This window comes from Meles meles, chromosome 3, assembly GCF_922984935.1.
Source record: "Meles meles chromosome 3, mMelMel3.1 paternal haplotype, whole genome shotgun sequence".
Lineage (NCBI taxonomy): Eukaryota > Metazoa > Chordata > Mammalia > Carnivora > Mustelidae > Meles > Meles meles.
Genome location: NC_060068.1, coordinates 49,157,369 through 49,183,563, shown reverse-complemented (window position 1 = coordinate 49,183,563; position 26,195 = coordinate 49,157,369). Strand labels below are relative to the sequence as shown.

The 26,195-nt window shown below is 40.2% G+C and overlaps 1 protein-coding gene across 2 annotated transcripts in view; it reads right to left on the bottom strand.

The window, feature by feature from the left end:
• Window positions 1-26,195, bottom strand: part of EPB41L4A (erythrocyte membrane protein band 4.1 like 4A) — a 257,445-nt gene that overhangs the window by 102,813 nt on the left and 128,437 nt on the right. For both annotated transcript variants that reach the window (XM_046000708.1, XM_046000707.1), the window contains exons 4-7: window positions 20,855-20,906; window positions 12,156-12,234; window positions 2,976-3,073; window positions 1,774-1,894 (exon numbers count right to left, since the gene is read on the bottom strand). In XM_046000708.1, the coding sequence (XP_045856664.1) occupies window positions 1,774-1,894; window positions 2,976-3,073; window positions 12,156-12,234; window positions 20,855-20,906 (350 nt within the window). The remainder of the gene's footprint in view (window positions 1-1,773; window positions 1,895-2,975; window positions 3,074-12,155; window positions 12,235-20,854; window positions 20,907-26,195) is intronic.

Sequence of the window (26,195 nt, the reverse complement as noted above, 5' to 3'; positions counted from 1 at the left end):
CCTGCTTTAATGCATCCCATATTTCCGCCATGGCACCCTGGAAAACCCAGCCATACACCATAATTTTGAAATCTATGAAGAGTGTTCATTACAAATTAGACACAAGAAAGCTACCAAATCTCGATCAAGCTTTATTCTCTTTAAAATAATAGTCACACTGTCAACACCATTACATAAAACATGTAAGGCCCTTTACCCAAAGCTCCTTGATAATTTCAGAAATAAAATTGTACTCTCAAACTCCCAGAATTAGTACTCTCAGAATGTGCCAAACACATTGCCCTTCATAATGTTATAACCGGCACTCTCTTAGCATCCACTTCAGCAAAACCTTAAAATTGAAGGGCTCTATAATCAGCCTGGAGAGCACTCGGCTGCATGCCGATGGAAAGCCTGGTTTCTCTGACTGCAATTCAGCAATTGACTTCTGCTGCTACTAACTGAAACAGATCCTTTAGGCAAACATTTTTTGTTGATCAGATTAATTCCACGTTTTTTTCCTTAACTATACTAGATCTGAAACCAAACAAATTCAAGAGGGAATGTTACATAAGAGGCAATAAAGCAAAGTTAATCAGTATAGAGGATTTAACCAAAATAACTGTAATTAAATTATAACTTCAATGCTGTAGGCCATTAATTGAAAATCCTAGTAGGGGAGTGTGTATATTCTCAGAAGTGCATGTGGTGTTAACATAACACCCATCCAGGGCTCCACACTGGTATCATTGTGATTTCCACATTCACTGCTATAGACTGAATAGGACTTTGCTTATAACTGTGAAGAATTTACATATTTAAGACAGACCAAATCCCAGAATACATTAAGGTCTCTGTGGTTATAAAATATATTTATAGCTGGAAGAATAAATTTCACAAGGTGCTGGTGACTGAAAAAATAGAAAACTGCAAAATACAATATATACAGAATGATTTCATTTATGTAAAATCATACATACATGAATCTACACAAAATAAATTTTCTCTATGGGAACTTAAGCATAGAGAGGGGTCTGAAAGGCCATTCATCAAAAATATGTTGACTTTAGGCATTGGGATTTACATTCTCCTTTCCATTTTTTAAATTGTTTGGGTTTTCTACAAGCATTTTAGTGTTACAAGCAGAAAAAAAAAACTTAAAAGAAAAAATACTAGAATGTTCAAGGCACTGGTGAAGATTTTATCATTCTAGGAACTTGTCTGAAGGCTGCCAACAGCACAAGATGATAGCTGGTGGAGGATGCAACATAAGACATGATTTTTTTTTTCTAGCTTTGAGATGTAACTGACATACAATATTGTGTAATTTTCAGGTATACAATGTGTTGATTTAATACACTTCTGTACTGTAAGATGACTACCACCACAGGGTTAGCTAATACCTTCACTCTGTCACATAATTACCATTTCTTTCCTGTGGTGAGATCATTTAAGGTCTACTTTAACAACTCTCCAGTATATTGATGGTCCTTGAGGGCATTACCCTAAGTGCAATAAGACAGAGAGAGAGAAACACTAGGATATCACTTAAGGGAGAATCTAAAAAAGCCAACCTCATAGAAACAGAGACGTAGAAAGGTGCTTACCAGGGACTGGGGGTGGAGGAAATAGGGAGATGTTGGTCTAAGAGTATAAACTTTAATACGATGAAGTTTGGGGAATCTAATGGACAGCATGTTGATAATAGCTAATAAAAAAGGGCCCTTACGGCTAATAATACATTATATGTTTATAAAAAAAATAAATTTTTTTTTAAAAAAAAGGGACCCTTACATTAAAGTTTTATGAATCCTTTCTATGGCTTCTTCGAGTTCCTCCTTCTGATCAGGAACAAACCGGTACTCTGACACATAGCCTGCGGTATGCTTATATGGGTCGTAATCTCCAAGCTCAGCTACAAAAGAAATTACATTTTTTTCCATTTTAGAAAAATATTCCTAAAAATATTTCAAAATATTCCTATCATGCCGAAAACATTTTCTTCAAATATCTTGTTAATAAATTCATACATAACTAATTTTAGTAAAAAACAACTCTGATTAGCATATATAAACAGTATAAGTATGATAAAATATAAGTTCTATATTTCTATAAGTTCTATAGTCTTTCTGAAAGACTATAATCATCATTTTCATTTCTATTATCTTTACCAGACTATATGAAATAACAATGTTTTTAACAGAATTTAGAGTACATATATTAGAAATGCTAGAGGCAAAAACAACCAGGATGCCCAAAATGGAAATTTAACACAATGCTGTACATTGGTTTACACAAAAAAAAGCAAAATGAAACCAGAAAGCTCATTATATTACATTTATTAAGATTTTCCTCCCTATGTTAATCCACCTTCCAAGCCCAACCCAGTTCATCTATGTGACATTTTTCCTAGGACATTTTTTCTAGATTATTCCTGATCTCCAAGTGCTACAAAGGCAAGGAACACACTGTCTCATTGTCCAGATACCTAGCTTGATTCTTAGAAAGGCCTCAGTATTTCCACTTAGAAAGTGAAAACATCCTCAGCCTCCAAAATGACAATGCAACCTGGAATTGCCCCACGTGGTTGCCATATTGATGCCAAGAGATGAGGCACAACAAGGGGACACCCTGAGCTGGTGGTGTCATCTGACCTCAGGGAGTCTTCACAGCAGTTGCCCGAGAACAATGTGATCTCTAAGACAATCACAGCTTGGGGGATCAACAAACTAGGTGGGATGTAGAATGGAAGGGATTCTCAGATTCTGCTTCAAGAATCAATGCCATTCCTGTGACTAAAACTCTGAAGTGACCTATTACAAAGGATACATAACTGGCTTTACTTTTGCCTCTTCTGAAAGGACACAGATTAAAACCTGAATTCTGACTAAAATTTTGTTTAGGAAAATGTCATTTGCTAAGAAGAATTTTAGTATGTAAACTTGCTTAAGAAAAAAAATTCATATTTTTTCTCGGTTGGCTGCAGTGGAACCTACACTGGATGGCATAAGCTCCCAGCTGAGCAGCAATGTTGACAGGGCAAGGCAGCCGGCCCTGAAGGACGTCTTGCTTCACCTGCAAGAAAAACTGATACCTACAAGAGAAATGGAAAAAAAGAGATTCATGGTATCTTACACCACCCAGACTCTGATAATCATGGCAACAACCAATGTAATGAAAATAAAGTCACTTCTGTTCTGTGGTGAGGGGACTGTTGAGTGAACAGGAACTCTTTAAACACACTCTACATAAGTAATACAGGATCGTGGCCAAAAAGCACATGCTCTCAAGGTAGACTGGCTGGCCTGCGTCCCAGCTCTGGTACTCACCTGGGCAGCTGCTGACCGTCTCCAGCAGCACATCTCCTCACCTGAAGAACTTTCCTCATAAGGTTAATGTGGAGGTTACACAGAAGCTATTCTCAAGATGCTCATTATTGCCACTGCCACACCTACTATGACGTGGCCTTACTGGGAGGAAAAAATTGTAAGGACCTAACGCTCTATGATGTGTTACCTACAGGGTCTAAACTCATGGATACAGGACAAAAAGGTCATTATAGTGCAATTCCATCAATTCTCATGCCCATTATTCATTCCATTTGCCTAAAAAAAAAACCACCTTGTTCTAAAAGCACCAACCCCTGCTCTAACACTGTAAATAATAACTCATTCCAAGGGTCTTAGATACAATAACTTATGTAAGACTTTAAGTCAGTACTATTACCATCTCTGTTTTGCAGAATGAAGACTCTAACAGACACAACGAGATGAAGTAACTTGTCCAAGACATCAAAACTACTTAAGTAGCAGAGCCAGAACTGGAACACAGGCAGTCTGACCCTAGAACCTCTTAATCAGGATGCTATGCAACTTTGGCTAGCTTCTCCTCCCCCACCCCCATTCAGTCTTTCAGCCTGTGCCAGGGGTTTATGAACCAACACAATGAACCATCAACACTGTTCCTGGCTGCCATCACCCACCTACACACACACACACACACAAAAGCACCAGGCTGTCACTGTGGTTTCTGTTTCTTTGGACGCCAACTCTTGTTGTCATTGGGAAGGGCAGAAAAAGGACAAAGGAAATGAATTATAAAAATCAACTGTGATAAGCTTTTCTTCTCCAAATGCTTACAACCAAGGCCCATAGTAAGGGAATCCAAATGTTAGATGCTACTTATTATTACTATTTCTAGAAGACTGATACCAAGTTTAATTATATCCACAAGCTTAAGAGAGAATCTGCGTAACACCCTGTGTTTCCCCACTGCCTGTTTCAGTAAATAGCACCACAGCCTCCAGATAGCCAAGTGACAGAAACCTACCCAACAGGGGTAACCCCTGGCATCCACATCCAGTCACAGAGTCTGTTGTCTTCTGGAATGGGCACACTGCTCTCCATCTCCTAGCCCAGGTCACTATCTCCCAAACCTTCAGTGTTCTGCCCTCATTCATACTTACCTCCCTTCCCACCAACCTTCCCAAGAACTAGACAAAATCCTTAAGAGAAAAACAGGATCACGTCACTCCCTTGACACAGACAAAACCTTAACAAACTTTACTTTCAGGGTAAAGTTCAGATCCTTAAGAGAGCTTGTGATGTGCACAGCTGGGTCACGGAGTGGCAGGCTTCCCTGGCTTCCTCTGCAAATGGGGTCCATGGCCTAGCATCCCTGTCCCGCCGCCAGCCACTCACGCAGAGGCCCTTGAGGGGTCGCCATCCAGGTTTCCTCCAGCCCACAAGCGACAGCACACAACAGCACAGCAGCTTCCCCTCCAGCGGTTCACTTGCTCATGCCCACCCACAACTATCACCAGCGCCACTGGGGTTCCACTTCCAGTAACAGCCCCTGTGGAAGTGCAGGGCATTCTGGGCAATCCATCCCTCACCACCCTGCTCTGCCCCCTGCAGGCCGGGGTCACTGGTGGGCAAGCTGCTTTTAAGGAAGTCCACTCTCCCGTTCATGGCTATGCTTCTGGAGTTCCCGAGATGCTCGGAATCTCCCCCAAGCCTCCAGTCACCTGGGACTTGGCTCTGGAAGCCATGAGGAAGACACCTGGTGACCAGCCCGGCAAAGCCATCAGCAGCCCCCAGGCTTCAGGAGATGCTAGGCACATCAGAGCTCCCCCTTCCTTCCCCACGACAAGGCAGGCTGCAGCAAGCAGAAAGAGCTGGGTTCTTTTATGGCAAAGCACCAAAAAGTAAGTTGAGAGAACCCCACTCTCTACTCTCCAAATCACATTCAAGCCTTTCTGACACCCTATAACCGTATGTACCAAGGGTAAAACAAACTCCAAACAGCCGGGGGTAGGGGTGGGTGTAGAAAAAGGCTTATAAGACTTTTGCTTCTTGAGCCAAATCTCTTGCCATTAACCAATAACCACCCCCACTCCCTAACTTGCATTCACTTTTCTAGTAACCCGCTTAACTACTCACCATGCCCTGAATGCTCATCTTGGATATCAAATCCACTTTGTTATAATCATCTGTCCTCCTCTTGAAGAGGTGAAAAGCAGAGTAAAGCATTATTAGCAGAATTGTAAATGCAAAAGCTTATAAACTGAACAGACATTTTGCTAGAATTACTACTGCTTGCTGGAAACTTACATTTAGCTACGTTCTCTTTCTCTGTTGTTAACTTGGGATTTCTTTTCCTGAAGTGTATTTTTTTTTTTTTTTTAGGAAATGGGTCACAGATGCATATTTGTCTTGCTCTATTAAGACTTTTATAACATCTGACTGAACAGTCAAATCGCTTGCCAAACACAGAAACAGAGGGACCTAATCCCACAAGAGTTTGCTTCAAAGGCAAAGGCAAAAAAAAAAAAAAATCAGAGGGAGATGAAAAAACAAAGACAGAGCTGAAACAGAGAAAGACAAACAGATACAAAGAAACAGGGACCCTATCCCATCAGGGACTGTAATCTCAGTATATAGGTCTGGCACATAGTAACTGCTCAATAAATAGTTGTTGTCTTGAATGGATATAAAAATAAGCAGGGAGACAGATGGCTAAAATGGAAAAAACTGAACATTCTTTGCTGTCTTTGAGAAATTCACAAAGAGAAGGAAAAAAGGAATCTGTTCAAACTTCCCTGGACAGTCTACCTTTTAAAGATACCAGAGATCTTTAAGTCACCACATTAAAAAAAAATCCACTAAAATCAAGATAAGTGCAGTATTTTTAATTAAGAATTTGATTAATATGGGATGCCTGGGTGGCTCAGTTGGTTAAGCAGCTGCCTTCGGCTCAGGTCATGATCCCAGCATCCTGGAATCGAGTCCCACATCAGGTTCCTTGCTCAGCAGGGAGCCTGCTTCTCCCTCTGCCTCTGCCTGCCATTCTGTCTGCCTGTGCTCGCTCTCTCTCTCTCTGACAAATAAATAAATAAAAACTTAAAAAAAAATCTTAAAAAAAAGGATTAAAAAAAGAATTTGATTAATTTTATCACAGCAAGCATCATATTAGTTTTTTTATATGACAAATTTGTGATATAATAAAATCATATTTTCATATGCTAAACAAATACTTTATCATTATGTCAGGGATTATTTTTAACTAACTGGATGTAACTTATTTTGTCTATTTTATGAGACTTAGGGTACAATTTAATATTTTATTTAAATTACAGATTTAGAGTTCTTGAGCTTTCCCTCTGTCACTCTGATTAAGGCCATGATTGGATGCTTGAGTCCTTGTTTACCTCTGGTTTTAATTAGGAGGAACCTACATCCCAGTTTGCCTAGGACAGTTCTTATTTATTACTATTATACATGCCTAATGATTAACAACTCTCCTTGTCATTCTCCAAAGCGTCAGAGTTTGGACAATTAATTACAGTGTGACCCTGGTTATATTGTAACCCTACTGGAGAAAAAGAAAATGCTCACTAAAGATGATCCACTTAATAAGAAAGCTTTCCAGACTCATCTGGTACAAAACCGAGGCAACATAAAGTATTATTTATCTTTTTTTTTTTTTTTTTTAAGAGAGAGAGCACAAGCATATGAGTGGTGGGTGGTAGGGGACAGAGGGAGAGAAAGGATCTTAAGTAGAGTCCACACCCAGCATGGAGCCCCATGTGGGACTCGATTTCACAACGATGAGATCATGACCTGAACTGAAATCAAGAGTCAGATGCGTGGGCGCCTGGATGGCTCAGTTGGTTAAGCGACCGCCTTTGGCTCAGGTCATGGTCCCGGAGTCCCTGGATCAAGTCCCACATTGGGCTCCCAGCTCCATGGGGAGTGTGCTAATCCCAAATAAATAAAGAAAATCTTTAAAAAAAAAAAAAAAAAGAGTCAGATGCTTAACCAACTGAGTCACCCAGGCATCCCCAGGCACCTCTGTATATAAGTTAATATTCTGATGTATATGCACTATCTCCCAAGCTAGGATCATGAGCCCTGGGGTAAAAGAGATGGATCTTGGGGCGCCTGGGTGGCTCAGTGGCTTAAGGCCTCTGCCTTCAGCTCAGGTCGTGATCTCAGGGTCCTGGGATCGAGCCCCACATCGGGCTCTCTGCTCAGCGGGGAACCTGCTTCCTCCTCTCTCTCTGCCTGCCTCTCTGCCTACTTGTGATCTCTGTCTGTCAAATAAATAAATAAAATCTTAAAAAAAAAAAAAGCTGGATTTTCCACCCTGTCCACACTTACCACAACACTACAACCAGTACAAGTTAAGGGCTTGACATATTGGCTTCATAGTTTTCCGTTTAGCTGATGTTCACTGAAAAGGGCTGAGTTGACACCAAGCATGTACAGGCTGTTGAACGCCATTGACAATTTAACAAGTATCAAAGGCAAGAAGAATGGCAAAGGAGGTTAGCTTAAGGACAGGGCAGAGAGACCCCATTCTTTCTGGAACCCAAACAGAAGGTTCCCTGAGACTCAGAGGCCAAAGACATGCTTCCACCAATACACCTGAAATGTACCTGCCCGTGACTGAGACCCTGGTGAGGAAACTGAGCACGGCGGGGACAAGCAGAAATCTAACATCAGTACTGGCTGAATTTGACAGTGAAGCAGCTGAGGGAGTAGCTACCTTCACGGAAGGCAGGATTGTTTTCTGCCTCCTACACAGAGGGAGCCTTGCACATGACGGAGCCCAGTGTTTTAGACAAGGCTTAAATGTCAGGGACAGGGGGAAATGGTGTATACGGCTTAAGGAGAAACAGTAGAGGAAGCACACACGAATTCTCAAGAAAAGGTGACAAAACCAGGAATAACGCTCTCAACAGTTTAAACCTCAACAGTTTAAAACAAATGATTAAAACAGAGGAACATATAGCAATAATATCACCTTCCATCTGGATAGTGCTCTAAAGTTCACAAATTTCTCTTGCATCCATACTGGAACATGACCCTTGTCTCAACTCTACTGTACTGAGAACCATGCTCTTCACTGACAGGAGACAGGAACTCTGGATGTAAACTTGTAACAGCAGGTCACTCAGCTGGTAAAGAAGCTAAAACAAGCTAATCTTTGCAAAGTGAAAAACAGGGATTACCATATTAAAATAGTAAGATTTTAAAAATAATTGATAAGCTTAAGGTCAGTCCCGCACCCTCCGCCGCCAGAAAAAAAAAAATACTATAAAACATTACAAAACAAAATAAAAAGCAAATACCCATTTTTTAGATATTTTTTAGAAACTAAAAAGAATCCATTATGAACATGTCATTTGGAATATTCTTTTTTTTTAGAAACTGTTCTTAGACCCTTAGAAGTTCAGAAAGATTTCAATGACATCACAGATAGGACAGTGTCCACAGAATGGGCAGTTCCTCTATCCTCTTTCTGGAAGACTGAAATCCTCTTTGGTCACCTTAGTACTGCGACCACAGGAACGCAATGCTTCATGTGATTATTAAATGAAGGTAGGCAAGTGAATTCTGTCCTTCAGAACAAATTCAAGAAATGTAGGCAACAGGAGAGTCGTAGGAAGACAGTCATAATTAAATGAACAACTACACCCAGAAAAGTTGTGATTTGTGGATTGACTTTAAACTGGAAGACCCATTTCAGGTCTTTTCCTCCCTTATTTTTGAATCAATAATTTGAAAACATTAAATACTTATCATTATTTTTCAGAGAGAGAGAGAGAGCATAAACAGGGAAAGGAACAGAAGGAAAAGGAGACAAAGACACTTCCTGCTGAGTGGGGAGTCCGGAAATAGGGCTCAATCCCAGGACCCTGAGATCATGACCTGAGCCAAAATCAAGAGTGGAATGCTTAACTGACTGAGCCACCCAGGCACCCCTCCAAAGCCTGTCTTCTTAAAAGTATGTGTGCTATGCTTATCAACAGTGCAGAGGATACAGAGCTATAAGTGAATCAGAATACGTGGAAGGCTGTTGTAATATTTTGAATCAGAACTGAAAATAAGTTTAACAGATACTATGAGGACACAGATTATTTAAAGGGCTGGAAGGAGAAGAGACATTAGATTTATTCTACCAGAAAGAACATCCGGTACTGATGAGAAAAGCTATAGGGATTTTTCACTGAATTTCCCATCACTTTGCTAGGCAGTAAGGTTTCCTATCTTAAAAATGTTTACAAGGAAGCTAGCAGTAACATCAGGAATGTTCTATAAAAGGTACAGGTCAGGGTACATGAATTCTAAATAAGGAGTCTTCCTCACAGTCTCTCAATCTTGTTCATTTCAGACAACTTTTTAGAGCACTTAGCAACTACTCTAAGTTGATATGATTCTATTCACTTCCATTTTCTCAGGGTCTGGAACCTTATTTTCCTGTGTATCGCATTCACCTGTAGTATTTTTTGCTAAATACAATACTCTTCTGGAATGCTGCATCTAGTATGATGAATACTTACTTGAGAAGATTCAAGGCTAGCTTTATCTGTAGTTTAAAAAAAAGAAGCAAACTAAGAGCCATCCCCAAGGGCATGGTTAAGTAAGTTAAGGAGTACCACACAGGAGTAAAACAGATGGGTTAGATGGTGAAAGAGCTCTGCACAATATGTAAGGAATGGCATGATTATAAAAAAAGAACCCCAAAACCTACATATATGGAAGAACAGTTATAAGCCTGTTTACTACAGCATTATTTTTTATATCAAAACTTATGAACCACCCAAGAACCAATACAGAACAGGCTAGAACAATTTTCCAAAGAACTGAAGCCAGATAAATGTTCAACTTGCAAATGCTGGCCTAAGTATACTTTTCCTTTAAAAGCATATCCTGGGAGGTTTGAGGTTTGGGTGTTAGTGTCTGCTTTTGCCAAAATAATCGCATGTAAGTGGCTCCCTTTCTAAGGTTCATTATGCCTACCCATTTAAATTAACATATGCAAGCAAATTAATGACTTTACCTTCAGAACACACTAAAAGTAAGTATTTAGTGATATCATATCAAACGGACATTTAACTTACCTAAATTCAACTATATGTTTTGGGCAACAAAAATAAATGATTATAGATCATGGCCACTAACTAGAAGTCAACAATGTAATCTGGTTCTTAACTACATGATTTGGTCTAATATTTGAGGAAAAGCAGGTTACAACAAATATGCTCTCAGGTTGTACATCACACACAAATCTGTGCATTCTGTTAAGGAGCTGGTAGTGGGTTCTGATAGGAAATTTATGTTCATTAATATTTTGTGAACAGATTTAAAATAATGCATCATAAAACACTCATTTCCCACCCTACTAAGAGCAAATTGCGTGTCACTTGGAACCTAACCCTCATTTAAGATGTAACTCTGCTGAACTGCCAGAGCAAGGAGAGGACAAAATATTATCAAGCACTCCTGACCCAAACCCAACAGGTGACACAAGGTTGACATTAGTAGCACACCCTTCAGTCCTTACAAAATCTGATGGGACAGGTGTATCTCCAAATAGACAGCTAAGGAATGTAAAACATGCAGGCTACTGACGACCTCAAAATGAAACTTTCCTTGTATTTTCATAAAATGTTATTTCCTTGCCATTTCCTAATGTGTTACAGCTACATAGGGCTTTTTTGAACCACGTGGACTCAGTTTCCCCATGAGACCACAATTCAGAAACCCCTGCACTGAAAAGACGATTCATGAAGCTCTAATGTAAATATGATCGCTCTCCTTAACTTCTTCCCAACACAATGGCCTTTCCCCCATAGAGGTGTGCTCCTGCGAAGCCTCCCGGGACAGCCCTCCTTTTTAAAGTTGTCAGTAATGAGGTGGCTGGTGATGGAAAATGTGAATGCAGCTCAGCACGGTTCTCAAAGTGAGGCCTAATTATCACACTCCAGAGAGGAACAGGGAAGGTCCACTTAGCCTCCTCTCTCCTCACCCTTCTCTGTGCAATCTGGAATCGAGACAAAAGAGTCAAAGGAAAAAGGCGAAAGAATACAACAGGAACAAAACCACGGACTGCCTTAGTTATCAAAGACACGATTTCCAATGCTTGGAATAATGCATTCAGCTTTACTTGAGCCAATGATAGGAGCACACTAGGAAAACTGACCACTTCGAGTTGAGTCAGAGAAAATGCTTGTGTTTGCTCCCATGTGCTGACAGATCACCAGTGGAATTAAGTGAAAACCTAACACTGCTGCCTGCTCTGTAAAGCCACTTTCAAATGGACTCTTTTAACAATATAACCAATACCAACTGGAAACTGTGCCTTAAATGAAATGAAGTATTTGATGACAAAGGTAAAGGAATACATTGAAAAAGGTTGTTGTAGTTGTTGTTTTTCTCTCCCTTATACTAGAAGAAAGTATCTTTTCATTTCTTATAGAGTAAATGAAAGCCCTGGACAACTGATATGTAAGCTATAACCAATTAAAGAGTAGTAACTGGCTCTTCAAATTGGCATTTACATATGTAAACCGAGCATTAAAATATCCTTCCTTTACGCAGTTCAAACAGCTACTTTCACACGACTACAAAAGCTGAATGCAGCCTTCACAATAATGATACAGAAATACCCCATCATAGCAGATGCAGAATCTATCATCATGTCACCTGGGTTCATGCCATTGTTCACACACATCTATCATCAGACACTGATCTGCCTCATGCAATGCTAGCTTAAATTTAACTCTCAGTGGAGATGCATTACACACCCATCTAAATGTTTGACTCCAATTTGTATTAAATATGTAGATGCCATACATGTATTGTTCAAAAGCGAAGTCAATACTATACCTGGTTATTTCTTCCTTAAGCTTACATGGATCTTCAGCATAGAATTTAATACCAAAATATAAAGTATATGGAGGTCCAGCTAAAATAAGAAATAGAAATTAAGTTTCATGTTATAAATTAGTCAATGTAGAAGTGCAATATTATACAATTATTAAAAATTACACTCACCAAAAATATCTGTAAACTATATATTGGATAAGGGGTTAATATTCCAAATATATGAAGAACTTCTACAACTCAGTAGCATAAAACAAACAACCCAATTTAAAAATGGACAAAGGGGGGCGCCTGGGTGGCTCAGTGGATTGAGCCGCTGCCTTCGGCTCGGGTCATGATCTCAGGGTCCTGGGATCGAGCCCCGCATCGGGCTCTCTGCTCCGCGGGGAGCCTGCTTCCTCCTCTCTCTCTCTGCCTGCCTCTCTGCCTACTTGTGATCTCTCTCTGTCAAATAAATAAATAAATAAAATCTTTAAAAATGGGCAAAGGACTAAAATAGACATTTTTTCCAAAGCAGACATATAAATGTCCAACAGACACATGAAAAGATACTCAACATCACTAATCATGGGGGAAATGCAAATCGAAACCATGAGGTATCACCTGACACCTTTACGAATGGCTATTAGCAATAAGACAAAAGTGTTGGTGAGGATATAGACAAAAGAGAACCCTTGTATACTATTGCCAGGGACATAAACTGGTTCAGCCATTATGGAAAACGGTACAGAAATCCCTAAAAAATTAAAAGTAGAACTACCATATGAATCAGCAATCCCACTACTGGGTATTTATCCAAAGGAAATGAAATCAGGATGTCAAGGATATATTTGCACTCCCATGTTCACTACAGCACTAATCACAATAGCCAAGATATAGAAGCAACCCAAGGATCCAACAGCGAACTAAGGGAACACACACACACACACACACACACACACGTGTGTGTATCACATATAACACACATATATTATGTGTTTATATATATATATCACACATAACACACACATATACAACAGAATATTATTCAGCCATAAAAAAGAAGGAAATCTTCCCATTTGAGATGACATGGATGAACCTGGAGAACACTATGCAAAATGAAATAAACCAGATGCACAAATAACAAATAGTGCCTGATCTCACTTATATGTGGAATCTAAAAGAGTCACATACACAGACGTCGGGTAGAATGGTGGTTGCCAGGGGAAGTAGTAGGAGAATGAGATGTTGGCCAAAGGTTACAAAGTGTCAGTTATGCAAGATGAATGACTTCTGAGGATCTAATGTACAGCATGGTGACTACAGTTAATGATACTGTATTGTATACTTGAAATTTGCTAAGCAGTTAGATCTTAAATACACTCACTCCCCACCTACACACACACACACACACACACACACACACACACACTCAACTATGCAGAGGTGACAGAAAAGTTATCTAATTTGACAGTGGTGATCTTTTCACAGTGTAAACATATATTGAAACATCAAGTTCTGCACCTTTTTTTTTTTAAAGATTTTATTTATTTATTTGACAGACAGAGATCACAAGTAGGCACAGAGGCAGGCAGAGAGAAAGGACAGGAAGCAGGCTCCCTGCTGAGCAGACAGCCCAAGTGGGGCTCAATCCCAGGACCCTGGGATCATGACGTGAGCTTAAGGCAGAAGCTTTAACCCACTGAACCACCCAGGCGCCTCTTGCACCTTTAATTCATACGATTTTTATATGCTAAAGGCATCTTAATAAAGTTCTTTGTTGCTGTTTTTAAAAGACTTATTTATTTATTTATTTGAGAGGATCATGTGGGGGTGGGGGGGTGATGGGAGCAGAAGGAGAGAGAACCTCAAGCAGACTTCATGCTGAGTGTGAAGCCCAAAACAGGGCTTGATCTCATGGACCCAAGATCATGATCTAAGACGAAACCAAGTGTTTGCGCCTAACCACCTATCCCACTCAGGTACCCCCTCAATAAAGTTGTTTACTAAGAACTTCTAAACACACAAGAAAATGTAAAATTAAAAAAAGGACTGAAAGTTTTATAACAGTAGGACTTCAACTCTGCAGGTATCTACATAGGTATAGGTCTATGTGTCCACAAACAGAGGAAAAAAGAGATCAAATATTTTAGATGTTGCCAGTTCTTATACCTAGTTAGTGAGGCTGTGCACAATTTTTATTATTGATTACTGATAATTTTCCCATTTTTCCCATTTTCTATCCCAAATGGGACAATTTTCCCATTTTTTCCATTTTCTACATGTATTTTTTCACAATGAAGAAAAATTAATGATAAAACAAATGGTTTTTTAAAACCACCACCTACTACTAACTATTGCAAAAAGTACAAAAAGCATATCCAACAAAAGCTGATATCAAAAGATAGATACTTAAATGCTTACTAACAGGTGGACCATTTAAGTTAACCATGGTACACATGTATGGTACATACCACTGTTTAAATGGATAGAGGGAGAGGGAGAGGGAGAACTCTATATGCTGACTGGGAAAGATTACCAACGTACTTCTGATGGCAGAGATCTGATTCCTTTTGTGAAAAAGAAAGTTATCTATTAAAATATGTTCCCCCCTCCCACCCCCAGAAGAACATACAAAAAATAACTAACATGGCAAATTTGGGGAAGAAGAATTAGAAAGTTTTTTTTTTTTCCCCAGCTTTAATGAGGTAAAACTGACAAATCACATTGTAATACATTTAAAGTGTGTAATGTGATGATCTGGTGTATGTATACACTATGAAAGGATTCCCCTTATCAAGTTAATTAACACATTCATCCCTCACATATTTTACTTTGTGTGTGTGTGAGAACATTTACATTTTACTCTTAGCGAAACTGGTAATTTTCTTTCCACATATCTCTCTCACCTTTTTAAGAAAAAAAAAAAAGAAATCATCAGGGAGGCTCTGTGGTAGGGATTATAGGCAATATTTGTATAATTCCTAAACTTTTCTAAGAATGTGCTCTTGTATATTTAAGAAGATAATTCTCATTTCAGTCATTTACTACATATAGAAGAATGACACACACAAATACCAAATATATATATGAAATAAAGCCTGGAATAGTACTTACATGGGGAAACCTAAAATATAATTAAACATTCATATTGTGCAAGAAGACACAAGCCCCTTGGGTGCCAATTACATCATATTATACTCTTACTAGAAATATTTCTATTTCAGAGGGTATGAATCTAACTTAAACTGCTTCCAAAACTTCTGAGCAGTGTGGTAACTAGATCTTATATTAAACCTGTTTTATTTTATTTTTTAAAGATTTTATTTATTTATTTGACAGAGAGATAGCACAAGTAGGTAGAGCGGCAGGCAGAGGCAGAGGGAGAAGCAGGCTCTCCGCTGAGCAGGGAGCCTGATGTGGGACTTGATCCCAGGACCCTAGGATCATGACCTGAGACGAAGGCAGCCACTTAACCAACTGAGCCACCCAGGTGCCCCTTAAACCTGTTTTTAAATGGATTTCCTACCTGATATATTTAATCAGTGGTCATAATTTCTAATTTTTTCTTCAACAAAAGTTCTTACACACACACACACACAAAGATGCAAAGTATACAACTCAGTTACAATATTTCCACTCACATTTTGTTATCCCAAGTCTCTGATAGTGTGTAACTGACAAAAAGTAAGCTGTGTCTTTTGATTTTCATTTTTACTGACTAAAAAAAGGGGCAAGTTCAGAAGTTGGGGAAAGCAAATTAAGTAGAACAGGTCATAAAGCCATAACGCATTTTTAATACACAAACTACGTTATAATTCATTGTTATTATGCCACACATATGCGATGTCTGTAGAACCCCAAAGCCCTGTTCCTGGTACACAGAAGACAAGGGACACCAGGGCCCTGCTTCCTCTCCCCTCATTTGCGCCTCTCTGGACAAGGCATTCCTTAAGCTAGAGCTTTTCTAAAACCTGAATTTCAATGAACTTTGTTATAAGTGATCATTAGAGTTGATTCCATATGTTTGATTTCTATGATCACTTAATCAGGGTGTTTATGTTTCTGCCAAATACACCTTCAGCCCTGAGCATAGATGTCAGGGAGGCACAGACTATTAAATATTTAGAAGAGCCAGGAAGTCCATGGTCTGTGGGTCTATCTCTGTCAATCAAGCTCTGTGCTGCTGAGCAGATGGGTCCGCCTGTGCCACAGGCCACGGCAGGGCTGGGATCTAGGGGCAGGAGGAGCTCACAGGCTGTGGGGCCAGTGCACAAAGGGAAGAAGGCCTTGTCCAGATTCCAGAGTTGCTTTTATTCGCTGCAAGGTGACAGATTACACCCTATTGACCAAGCCTAGCCATTTCAAATGGATTCAGTGATGAGCATTAAGCAGAAATAATTCAGTTTGGGCAAAATTCCTACAAAGACTTTTGGCCCAAATCAGCCCTCTATTTTCCTCTTGCATATTAAACGGTTTGTGTTCTAAATATAAGGCATCACTACCACTTGACTACATGTAATAATGTATAAAAATATTTCATAAACATGTGATTCTGGGGGTGCCTGGGTGGCTCAGTGGATTAAGCCGCTGCCTTCGGCTCAGGTCATGATCTCAGGGTCCTGGGATCGAGCCCCGCATCAGGCTCTCTGCTCCGCGGGGAGCCTGCTTCCTCCTCTCTCTCTGCCTGCCTCTCTGCCTACTTGTGACCTCTCTCTCTGTCAAATAAATAAATAAAATCTTTAAAAAAAAAAACAAAAACAAAACAAACAAACAAAAAAAAACATGTGATTCTGAACAACCACCCGGTGACATAGAAAAGGCAGGTGAATATCCAAGGAGGGATGCAATTTGCTTAAGATGACAAGGTTGAGAGCCAAGTTTGCTAATACCTAGAGTTCGGGGCTTTCTGGCCACTCTTCCATACAGCCTCTCAAGGAGAAGAATTATAATACCTCCGACGTAAGTAAATACTTTCATTTCCATCATTGTAAGGCTATGGAAATGGACATTCTGGAGCAAGGATATGCCTGATCAGATATTTTTTGGCTTCCTGTTCTAAGACTGACTATAAATAAATAGTGTGCTGATGAAGCACATTCTTAAATTATTATCTTGAATCCACGTCTCTCAACACAATCTACCTTTAATAAATTAATATTGTTTCACTTTAGCAAAAAAAAATACAGAAGCCAAAAACCAGAAATCCTCTAATACACCTTTTGTGAGGACCAATTCAAGGCCTCTAATGATAGTAAGTCTTCCATGAGCTCAAGGAGAGAGGAATTAAGACCCACCTATAAGAATCCTGGTGACTGGCAAATACTCCATCATTTTTACAGATACTCTTTCTGACTAATCTACATGAGATGTGAGAACAATTTTCCTTCATTAATTATCAAACTATTTCATGAGGTAAAATATAAAGATTGTTTTCTTTAGTTATATCATCTTCCTTCAATATCGGCATTTTAATCTTTGACAGAGCAACATTTATTTAGGATTAAAAAGCAGTTTCATTATAGATTACAGATATTTAAATAGAATATTTCATACCATACAAAGAAATAAATACTTCAAATGTGCTCAGGACCACTAATAATGCACCTTAAATAAAATAATTTATATTTTTCTTCAACACTTAGAAAGTTCAGCTTTTTAAAATAAAAATCCTGTGAGTTTTCCCGTCCTTCTCCTAATGTCCTCCATGCTATTCCTTATGTTCCACATATAAGTGAAACCATATGATAACTGTCTTTCTCTGCTTGACTTATTTCACTTAGAATAATCCCCTCCAGTTCCTTCCATGTTGATGCAAATGGTGGGTATTCATCCTTTCTGATGGCTGAGTAATATTCCATTATATATATGAACCACATCTTCTTTATCCATTTGTCGGTTAAAGGGCATCTCAGCTTCTCCCACAGTTTGGTTGCCGTGGACATTGCTGCTATGAACATTGGGGTGAATGTGCCCCTTCTTTTCACCACATTGGTACCTTTGGGGTAAATACCCAGTAGTGCAATTGCTGGGTCGTAGGGTAGCTCTATTTTTAACTTTTTGAGGAACATCCATACTGTTTTCCAAAGTGGCTGTACCAACTTGCAAGCTCACCAACAGTGTAAGGGGGTTCCCCTTTCTCCACAACCTCTCCAACATTTGTTGCTTCCTGCCTTGTTAATTTTTGCCATTCTAACTGGTATAGGTTTCACAGTGTGGTTTTGATTTGAATTTCCCTGATGGCTAATGATGTTGAAGGGGGGAAATTGGAGGGGGAGATGAACCATGAAAGACTATGGACTCTGAGAAACAAACTGAGGGTTTCAGAGGGGAGCGGGTGGGAGGATGGGTGAGCCTGGTGGTGGGTATTAAGTGGGGCACGTATTGCATGGAGCACTGGGTGTTATACACAGATAATGAATCATGGAACACTACATCAAAAACTAATGATATACTGTACAGTGACTAGCATAACATAATAAAATAAAATAAAAATCCTGTGAGTTTGTTTTAAAATAATCATTCCTGACATTTTTCTAATTTTTAAAATGGTATTTTTTTAACTACTTCATTCAAATGGCTAAGACAGACTTACTGTATTTATTACTATACCTGAATTTTTGGGAAAGGTACCAATTTCTAGATCCTGAAGGATGAAACTTTTTAAATTGGAACTCCTACCATTTATATGTAGATACCTCACAGAAGTTACCTGCATTCAAACTAATCAAGGTACCCTCATCCCTCCCACCTTGGCCTTCAGTAGGCAGTCTGCTCACTCAGGAAGAGTACTAGAAATACAGAAGTACTAGAAGTCAGAAGACCAGGGCTCCGGTCATCCCTCTGCTACCAACTAGCTTCTCACCAAGGGCAAGTCATGAACCCCTTAGGAATTAGGACTTACTCCTGTGTAGGCTGAGGAGAAAGAACTTGGTGATATCTAAGGTATATTTTTTGAGGGTTCTTTCTCATGCCCACAGGCCAGCGACAAGCCTGTTTCTGAAACTGTCACCCAGTCATATCCAGAAGGCTGGCGCCCCAGCAGCTATGTTTATAGAACCCTGAAGAAGCCCTTCACTGCTGAGTAGACTGAGTGAGCCACAGACTCTCACCGGGGTGGTCAGATGCACCCTCCCATAGAACTGGGGCCTCCAGTACAGAGACCGCCAGTCGACCCCGGTGCATGGCTGGAGGAAAGTTTCCCCACAGACATGGGTAAACAGGGAGAAACAAAAATGATGCTGACGTTCAGAGAAACTGGATGTGCTGAGTTCCTGTTAGTTTTGCAGTTCCTCGTTTCCAGTTGCACAGATACATTCCTAGCCATGGGGATCGTGAAGCAGCTGATTTTACCACAGGGAATAAGCCAACAAACATGTGAAGTACAGAGTCAAGATGGGGGTAATGAAGGCCCGAAGAATCTACTACATCTTATCAGAAATAATTTTCACAGTAAAGCAAAATGGTTTAATGAGTACAGAGTTTCACTTTGGGATGGTGAAAAAATTTTGGAGGTAGTGGTAATGGTTGCACAATGAATGTAGGGCCACTCAAAAATGGCTAACATGGTACATGTTGTGTTATATATTTTATCATATTTTTTTTTAAAGATTTTATTCATTTATTTGACAGAGAGAGATCACAAGTAGGCAGAGAGGCAGGCAGAGAGAGTGAGAGGGAAGCAGGCTCCCCGCCGAGCAGAGAGCCCGATGCGGGACTCGATCCCAGGACCCCGAGACCACGACCCGAGCCGAAGGCAGCGGCCCAAACCACTGAGCCACCCAGGCGCCCATTTTATCATATTTTTTAAAAGATAATTTTATTTTTTTTAAGATTTTATTTATTTATTTGACAGAGATCACAAGTAGGCAGAGAGGCAGGCAGAGAGAGAGAGACAGAGTGGGTGGGGCGGGGGGGGGGGGAGGCCAGGAAGCAGGCTCCCTGCCTAGCAGAGAGCCCAATGCAGGGCTCAATCCCAGGACCCTGAGATCATGACCTGAGCCGAAGGCAGAGGCTTAACCCAATGAGCCACCTAGATGCCCCAAAAAGATAATTTTAAAAAACAACTCTCTGCATACTTAAGGATCATGTGCACGTGCATTCATGCATATACTTCTATAAAGAAAAACCTGGGTTATGGAAATTGAAGTTATACAATATAACCTTAATTATACCCTCAGTTACCTACTAAGATTCATATTCGTAAAACCAAAAGGAATCCCCTAAAAATAGATGGGTCCTTTCTGAAGCCACAGAACTCTTTCAGGACACGAGGGCACTCCTTATGATGGACCCAGCAAGTAATAGTGTGAATGACAAAACCACTCCTTAATCTAAGAAACTCAAGCTCTTTAGAAGGTTGGATGTCTACTTTTTTTCAAATCAATGCCTTTCTGCCTTTCCTTTCTAAGGTGAAAAAAAATTTTTTAAGGTGAAATTTTAAAGACATGAAAAATTTTAAATTCACTGACAAGTTAAAGGCAAGCATACCCCAAGCAAAATTCAATATTAAGATCCATCACTTAAAGTCTTTATTAACTAAAATTTAATCAGAGTTTAGAGGAAGAGTCTGGCAATGCACAGAACACCCATTTCCATATTCTGATACTTGAGTACTAGTACTCATCCCTGTAGTACTAAAGCGTATTTAAAGCACCCAACTAATCATGGACACAGTATCATTTTCAAGGCACCCCTTAACAAAATTAACATTAAATACCTACTGTTGATCAGTTCTTTGTGTTCAGCAAGGGTTTTTGCAGGATCCAGCCAATACTGTGAGGGGGGGAAAAGGAGGTAATTATAGAAATTAGTTGTTTTTCATTGACTTTCACGTCAAGAATATTCGCAAAGTGTTATTTTAAATGACATTTAAAATAATAAATATTTATCACATAGACACAGAAAATATATGCAAGAGCTTTCTGCAGCTAGAATACTAAAAGAAAAATGAAATTGATATTCAGAAGCAGAGAAGAGCAACAGTTGTTGTAGGTTCTTGGTGAAGTTCTCATACTGATTGTAAGGTCACTAATATCCAGATGCTGATGAGCAAGAAAATGATGGCTAGATAGAATGCTCCCTACATCTCTTTCCAAAGTTCCCATCACAAGTGTCCTACAGCCATTTCTCTTCCTCAACGTTTTTACCCTTTTCACTTTCTGTCCTATCCCTTACAGACAGCACTGCAACACATTAAGAAAGCACATTAAACCAAATCCTTATTAAATATCCAGGAAAGGCAACTTGGTGCAGTGGCCGAGGGTCAGAGTCCCAGAGCAGACCCAGCAGGATTCAGTCCTGGCTCTGCCCTCATCATCACCGTGGAACTTGGAACGAGTTACTGGACTTCTCCAAACCTTTGTCATAGGCTTACTGTGTGGATTAATAAATTAATTCCTGCAAAGTCTTTAGAATTGTCCCTGGTTCATACCAGATATGCATGCTAGTGATAATTATTATTAAAGTCTGGGGGTCATTCTTATTAACCATCTTTAGCCAGTCTAAGTATTATTTATGAATTCAAGTTAATCTCTAAGGAACAGAACTTCAGACAGTAATGGGAGAATTTTTGGCCCTGGGGAGATCCCTTCCTTTATATCTTACCTTTGTGAAATAAAAGTACGCGTGCACGCGCGCGCGCACACACACACACACACACACACACACACACACCATGGAACAATAACCCTTCAGCCCTGTTCCTCCATCTGGGGAAAGAGCAAGGGAGACATAAGGATGGGCAGAGGGGGCGGATCAGGAATTCCATAGAAGGGCACCATGGAAGGAATTCCAATACCTTGTGGGTCAAGGGCTAGAGATCCAAAGGGCGAAACTTACCAGTTTCCATCTTCACATATTCCTTAATAAAGAGGGGGCAATTCTCACAGCAGGGAGGAGGCAGCTCAGGGCCCACCTTGAGCCACTTTATTCACAGCCCCCTTGGGCTTGCTATGGTGAAAACATTCACACTCCCCTGACACCTCTGAGTCAGGAACCACAGGCTGAGGAAGAGTCCAAGAGAATCTTCCTGCCCAGTTCCCCTTTGTCTGCCCCTTCACGGAGGGCAGAAGTACTTGCTCTGTTGTACAACAACAGCAGTGAGTATACAGGGTGATTATAAGACCTTACACTATCCCCTTACGGCTTATTCCTATCTATATAACAATTATTCACACTAAATGTACATCATAGTCATATCATAAGATTTTGTTACATTATTAACTCTCCCTGGATATATCATCTTTGCTCCTTGCCACTCATACAGCAACTACCATTTTTCAACTTTTTAAAAAAGTAAAGTATCCTATATATATAAGTGTAGCAACTTATAACGCAATGTTCATTATTCTAATTCTTTTTTTTTTTAAAGATTTTATTTACTTATCTATTGACAGACAAGCAGGCAGAGAGGCAGGCAGAGACAGAGAGAGGAGGAAGCAGGCTCCCTCCCCACCGAGCAGAAAGCCCGATGCGGGGCTCGATCCCAGGACCCTGGGATCACGACCCGAGCCAAAGGCAGAGGCCTCAACCCACTGAGCCACCCAGGCGCCCCCACTATTCTAATTCTTAACATTTCTTATTTTTTAAAGGTGCACACTCACTCACTTGAAAAATAAACCTTCATTTCAGTCCTTACATCACACCGACACATGAAGCCTCACTAAGTGCATAGGCAGGAAAGGAGTGAATGGAATGTGCCCTTGGTCTTAACTACTTTCTGTCTAATCTCAGCTTGAAACTAAAAAGACACAGAAGTTAGAAGAGAGCTTCCTCCTCTCTCCTCCTAACATCAACCCTAGAAAACAAACTTTACAAACAGATCCTTTAAACCAATTCCTCTTTTGTTTGGCTTTGCTTCCAGAATGTTAAGTTATTAAAAAAACAAACAAACAGGGGAGGTGCCTGGGGGTCTCAGTTGGTTAAAGCATCCCAACTCTTGATCTCCACCCAGGTCTTGATCTCAGAGTCATGAGTTCAAGCCCCATGTTGGTCTCCACACTGGGTAGGGAGCCTACCTAGGAAATAAATAGACAAACAAACAACACCAAGAAACTTTTTAACTAAATGGAATAAACACTGGTTAACATGGGGGAAATTTCCCATTAATGATAATCTATATAATTTTAAAATAAATCTCTTTCCTTGAGAGCAATCAGATTTGTGCAGTGAGAAAGTATAATAAAGATTCTGAGATGAGTTAGAAATTACAATTCTGCAGCCAAAGAGAGAGTCAGGATCGTCAAAGGCTGTTCAATCAGCTCAGTTCACATTAGATATGCGAGGCATCAATCCAGTGCTCGCCGTGCACAAATCTCATTTGATCCAAATGGAAACCAGGGGTTACAGAGGTCAGACAATGATAAATACCCCAGAACATAAATAATAAACGTGAGCCACCAGGTTTCATAAGCTTACATCTTAAAATGAAAAACCCATTTACACTCAACCAAGGGAGAGAAAGAACCTTGGAACCAAACAGCCATACTCTGATGGCCCTTGTCACTGCTCATTATCAACAAGCAATCAAACACAGCACACGTGTGAGCGTCACAAAACACATCAGGCAGCTACCCCACAACCAAAAATAAAATGGGCACAAAAAATTCGCCAAGGAACACAATACCCCACTTTTCAAAAATTATTTATTTATTTGAGAGACCGAAGAACATGCTCAGGCACACAGGAGCAGGGGGAGGGGCAGGAGGGTGGTGGGGAGAGGCAGACTCCCCGCTGAGCAAGAAGCTGAAGGGGAGGGGGGCTCAATCCCAGGACCCTAGGATCATGACCTGAGCCGGAGGCAGATGTGGAACTGAATGAGCCACCCAGGCATCCCGACACAATACCCCAGTTTTAAGGCCTACATCTAGAATGTATATAGGCTCTAAACCTGGGTTATCATTCATTCAACATTTATGGAATACCCACTGTACAGGTTCTTTCTATGTCCTGTCAGACCCTGTTCCGGGGCATGTGAGGAAACACAGACCCAGCCCTGAGGCACTCACACCGTATCAGAAGACACAGACACAGAAATGCAACAGAATATGCTAAGTGAGAGAATAATGTGTATGAGATGACTATGTATGAGATAATAAAATGATGGACTAAAAACATTAGCTTTGCAGGGTGATTGCAGGAAAGAATCGCTGAACAGAGAAACTTCAAACAGCAGTCCATGAGTAAAAACCTTTTCCAAAATACAGAAACAGAGAACAGAGCCTTAAATTCTTATGAAGATGACGTCTATCAACTCAACAGCTCATAAAGCAATTGCATTTTTAAAATTTAAAAGCATTTTAAAGTGACAACACAGAACATAATACTCCAAGTCCTTTATAGCTGAGTACTACGTTGGAATCAGTGCTGCCCAATAGCTAACAGACGCTCAGCTAAGAAGTCAAGTTCATAGAGGACTTCCAGAAAGAGGAAAGGTCCATTCAGTCTTTTTATCTGCCCTGGATGGGGGGAGAGGGAGCTATGGAGAGCAGAGCCCTGCTCACTATGGTGCTGGGCTGCAGAATGGTTTTTCTCAATCATACTTTCGTATGAAGCCATCTTGCCTACCTCGACGGTCACATGGAGAGACAGCCTCATGTCTCTCATTCTGTCTCAACATTTAAGCAGTTCATTCTCAGAAAAGTCTCTCAATCACTTTTCCCCCTAAATTTCCCCTACTCTGCTATTTCAAACTTACATGCTATAATTTGTATAACCGCACAAGACAGATTAGATCCTTCTTTGTAAGATGATAACAATTAACCAAAACGAAGCCCTCTCTCTCTTCCTGATTTCTCCCGACAGCTTCCTAACACAGGAGAATGTGAACAGACTACAACACAAGACCCAATCACTAAGGAATCAAGACAGTAGCCCTCCTTGGCTCTGACCCTTTGCCAGGGTCCAAGAGGCAAGCAGTTAGGGGTCCCTACCTCTTCAGGCCTGTCAATCTTTTTTTTGTTTTGTTTTTTAATATTTATTTATTTGACAAAGATCACAAGTAGTCAGAGAGGCAGGCAGAGAGAGAGGAGAAAGCAGGCTCCCTGATGAGCAGAGAGCCTGATGTGGGGCTCGATCCCAGGACTCTGGGATCATGACCCAAGCTGAAGGCAGAGGCTTAACCACCGAGCCACCCAGGTGCCCCCAGTCCTGTGAATCTTAATAACAGCACTTACGGAACCTGGGAAGAACTGACAGACAGGCACAAGTTCCTCCTGACTCTCTGACAGTCTTGGCTAAATGCTCTGAGGGTTTTTCAGCCACCCTGGCTGATAATGTCTCAGTTTCATCAATGTCCTAGGTAACAGGCTCAGAATTAATTTTAAAACTCTAATACTGTCCAGTAAATCAATATCCTAACCTTCAAAAGATATATATTAAATTCACAGTGCAACCTTTCATTTGACAACTGTTCTTTTGGAGTGTCCTAGACTTCTAACAATACAATAAGCCCCACAAATTTTTAGATAAAGCAAGGACAGCATAAAGTCATAAAAGCTTTGCTATATCTTATTTCACACTGGCTGTAATGTTGATTCTCCTTTGGAGAATTTAAGAATGCTACAATGATATTTAATAACGTTTCCTGGAGATCAAAAAAGGCTTTAAAAGCACACATAGTTTTTGTCAGTATAAAAAAAGCTATCTCTTGATCTAAGGGAGTAGTATAAAAAGAGCTGATCATACAGAGGGGACAAAAGAGCCACAAAGGTCTCTCCAAAAAAAAAAAAAAGGACACTACACTTCATTCCTAGGGAGTTATAGGACTCAACATAATTTGCACATATGTTCCAAGAAATTCAGGACTGGAGTGAGAGTTATTTGTGCTTTTCCCAATGCCTCTGTTGACAGATTCCATGACCTCTTAAGTAACATTAACAGGACATGGTTTTAATTTGCTCCTTGGTATGAATCAAGGAAGCTTTAGATCCTCAGGTAAAACCACCATAACAGAACTAACGCACAGCAGGAACAAAACCCAGGGCTTGTCATTGGGCATTCTACATGGGGGTGCAGGGAGGGTGGGTTATAACTGGGTTTCATTTTTCAGTTAAAGAAGATTCC